The sequence below is a fragment of the Macrobrachium rosenbergii genome, unplaced genomic scaffold, assembly GCF_040412425.1.
Source record: "Macrobrachium rosenbergii isolate ZJJX-2024 unplaced genomic scaffold, ASM4041242v1 13913, whole genome shotgun sequence".
In the NCBI taxonomy this organism is placed as follows: Eukaryota; Metazoa; Arthropoda; class Malacostraca; order Decapoda; family Palaemonidae; genus Macrobrachium; species Macrobrachium rosenbergii.
In genome coordinates, this window is record NW_027100727.1 from 854,309 (window position 1) to 857,500 (window position 3,192).

Here is a 3,192-nt window from a genome sequence, read left to right on the forward strand (position 1 = left end):
AGCATTCTAAACGCTTCTCATTCTGTTTACAAAATTCTGAATTGAGTTTTTCCTGTTATATTTTTCTCCAGTAGTCTCAACCCATCAAGATGGAAGCAACGTATGTTGAGAGTGAAAAGGGAAGGAAGAAATTATGTTTAAATGGATATTTATATATCAAGGACAAAGGAGTAAATAACAAAATTTATTGGAAATGTGAAATGTGCAAGAAATTTAAATGTTCTGCTCGTGCTATCACCATCGATGATAATATAGAAAAAGAGAGTGGTGACCACAATCATGCAGGAGATGGGGCTAAAGTCGAAGCTGCCAGAGTCCAAGAAAAAGTGAGAGAGGATGCAATCAATAGTCGGGATACACCCCATTATATAGTGTCTTGTGCTTCAAAGGGGCTACGTGGGGCTGTTGCGGTGAAACTCCCATCAATATCAAATATGAAGAGGAATATACGCAATATACGAGCTAAGAAAAATGATGTCCCTGCTTTGCCCGATTGCCAAGAAGATCTTATCATCCCGGAAGAATTTACAAAACTCACAAAGGAGAACTGTTTCTTATGTATGACTCGGGTCCCACAAATGATTGTATATTGATTTTTTCGACACAGAGAAACCTCGATTTACTAGCACGCTCAAGAAACTGGTTCGCTGATGGTACCTTTAAGACGGTACCTTCAATTTTTTTTCAGTTGTATACAATACATGGTGTGCATTCAGGAAGTATCATACCCCTCGTTTATGCACTATTACCGAACAAAACTCAAGAGATCTACAAAAGATTCCTGCAGATTGTAAAAGAAAAAATCCCAACATTTGAGCCAGCCACAATAATGATAGACTTTGAATTGACCATGATTAGAGCTATAGAGCATGAATTTCCAAGGACAAAATGCCGTGGCTGTTTTTTTCATTTTTATAAATCCATTTATCGCAAAATTCAAGAAAATGGCTTCAAAGTACGGTACGACACCGATGCTGAATTTGCTATTCAGGTTCGCCTGTTATCTGCGTTAGCATTTGTACCAGTTTTCAAGGTCGAAGAAACATTTGAATATTTAATTGAAAATGAAGTTTTTCCCGTTGAAATTCAAAGTGTGGTTGACTCTTTTGAAGATACATGGATCGGGCGGCCGCATAGAAATAACCGTAGACCTGCTCCTTTCTTTAAACATGAATTATGGAACTGTTTTGATTATGTCAAGGAAGAAATGCCCAAGACGAACAATGCAGTCGAGGGCTTGCATTACGGTTTCGAACAGCAATTAAGTGCTTGTCATCCATCCATCTGGAAATTTATACAAGGATTACAACGAGAACAAAGTCTACAGGAGCTACGAATTGAACAATATTTGGGAGGTGTTGGTATTCCTGTGCGCAAAAAGAAGTATCGTGACTGTGCAAAAAGGTTACAAACCATTGTAATAAATTATGACGAAGAGAGGCCTGTCGAAGAATATCTACGAAGTGTAGCATACAACATTTCATTTTGATTGATTAAATTTTAATACTGTATTTCATTCTGAATGATAATATTTTTATACATACAATAAAATTATAAACTTTGTATTTTTTTTCATTCCTTCATTTACAATAAATTTTTAACATTTGTGTTTGTCAACCCAAAAGGATTTATTTTTCCTTGAAATACTTGAAAATTTTTCCATTCAATTTTCTTGACAAAATAGATATCAGTTTTCGAGAAATATGGGATTCGAGAAAATGATAGTTCGAGAAATTATTTTTCGAGCAATTGAGTTCGAGAATTTGACTTTCGAGAAATTGCATTCGAGAAATTTACCTAAAATCAACGACGATATCGAGAGGAAGAGGACGAAATGAATATATCTACAGACCCGGTAGTAGTAAAGGAGGACTTGGTGAGTACAATAACATTTTGTGGTTTATGCTTATCCCCCCTGCTGCACTACGTTACTAAGTGCAACTCAGTTCAGCTTGTAGTCCAACGCTTTGTAATTAAACTGATTAAATTACAATTAAAGAACAAGTAACTTTCCTTAGGAATAAAAAAAACTCTTCAAGGTAGGATGAAAAACTGCTATCTGGAAGTAGCTGTCTTGCATTTTCGTACAAGGGATTTTCAACTGCTAAAGGTTATTTCATTCATTTTTGTTCGTTCCAATTCTGACGTTACGGTATTGGAACTGCGGGAAAAGAGTTGGCCTTTCATCCGCACGTTTCCCAAAATGCTATGTACCATGCTACTTCATGTAATTGCACAAGTTGACAATAAATAAAAAATAGCTGACCATGAAATCTGCTTGAATCTCGCACACTCCCTTCGTAAACAAACCAAATCCAATTTAGTTCTCAGTATTCTGAGATCAGTATCATGGGCAATTTTATCCGCTTTAATTAGTAATAACATCTTTTGATTAAGAATTGGGAGCTGTGCTCTCTGAAAGCTGATTTTGGAAAATAAGAAGAGAGTAGCGTTTCAGACGTAGTGCACATAAATGTGTTATATATGAAGCATAGAAATCAGTTTACAGGCCCATGTTTTTAAAAGCGTGAGGCAAGTATACCTTGAATTATTTATGATGCAACAATAGATGTGACTAGGAATACAGAACAAAAATTGAAATATCCCGATGCTGTACTCGACAATGTATTAGGAGCGGCCACAAATTCTCAATTATAATAACAAAAGGGAAACATATGATACAAAAGTCTGCTCATCCTACCATATGATAATGTTTTTCAAGATATTCCCTATTTCCTGAAAGCCTTTAGAGTTAATAATGTAGCATTTAAGAACTATAGTGCAATGAAAAAAAGGACTTGGTAAATCAGACCATTTACAATTATATGGCAGTTGCTATATTCGGCAAACAAGAACATCGCTGGACTTCTTCAAGCATATATATATATATATATATATATATATATATATATATATATATATATATATATATATATATATATATATATATATATATATATATATATATATATATATATATATATATATAAAAGGAAAGAACAAAAGACTTGCCATTCCTGTGTTTCCATTCTGACGGCCGCAAGATCCTGGTTGACACTATCATTACTTTCTGATGGTTGTGCGAAGGATTTGTTCAGACCTTCTCCATCTTCCTTTTATTATTATCTCATGTGCACGGCAAACGTTCGTATTTCCCTTCTGCTGTCTGACTCCTAATATATTTCTAAAAGA

The 3,192-nt window shown here is 34.7% G+C and overlaps 1 protein-coding gene across 1 annotated transcript; it reads left to right on the top strand.

Moving 5' to 3' along the window:
• The first annotated feature begins 200 nt into the window (after positions 1-200).
• Positions 201-1,489, top strand: LOC136838063 (uncharacterized). The gene is made up of 2 exons (XM_067102909.1): positions 201-326; positions 992-1,489. The coding sequence occupies exons 1-2, from the start codon at positions 201-203 to the stop codon at positions 1,487-1,489; spliced, it is 624 nt and encodes a 207-aa protein (XP_066959010.1).
• The last annotated feature ends 1,703 nt before the right edge of the window (positions 1,490-3,192 follow it).

Coding starts and splice junctions, on each gene's coding strand:
- LOC136838063 (XM_067102909.1), top strand. CDS start 201: ATGTGCAAGAAATTTAAATGTTCTGCTCGTGCTATCACCATCGATGAT. Junction 327..991: donor CTGCCAGAGTCCAAGAAAAA/GTGAGAGAGGAT, acceptor TTTGCTATTCAG/GTTCGCCTGTTATCTGCGTT.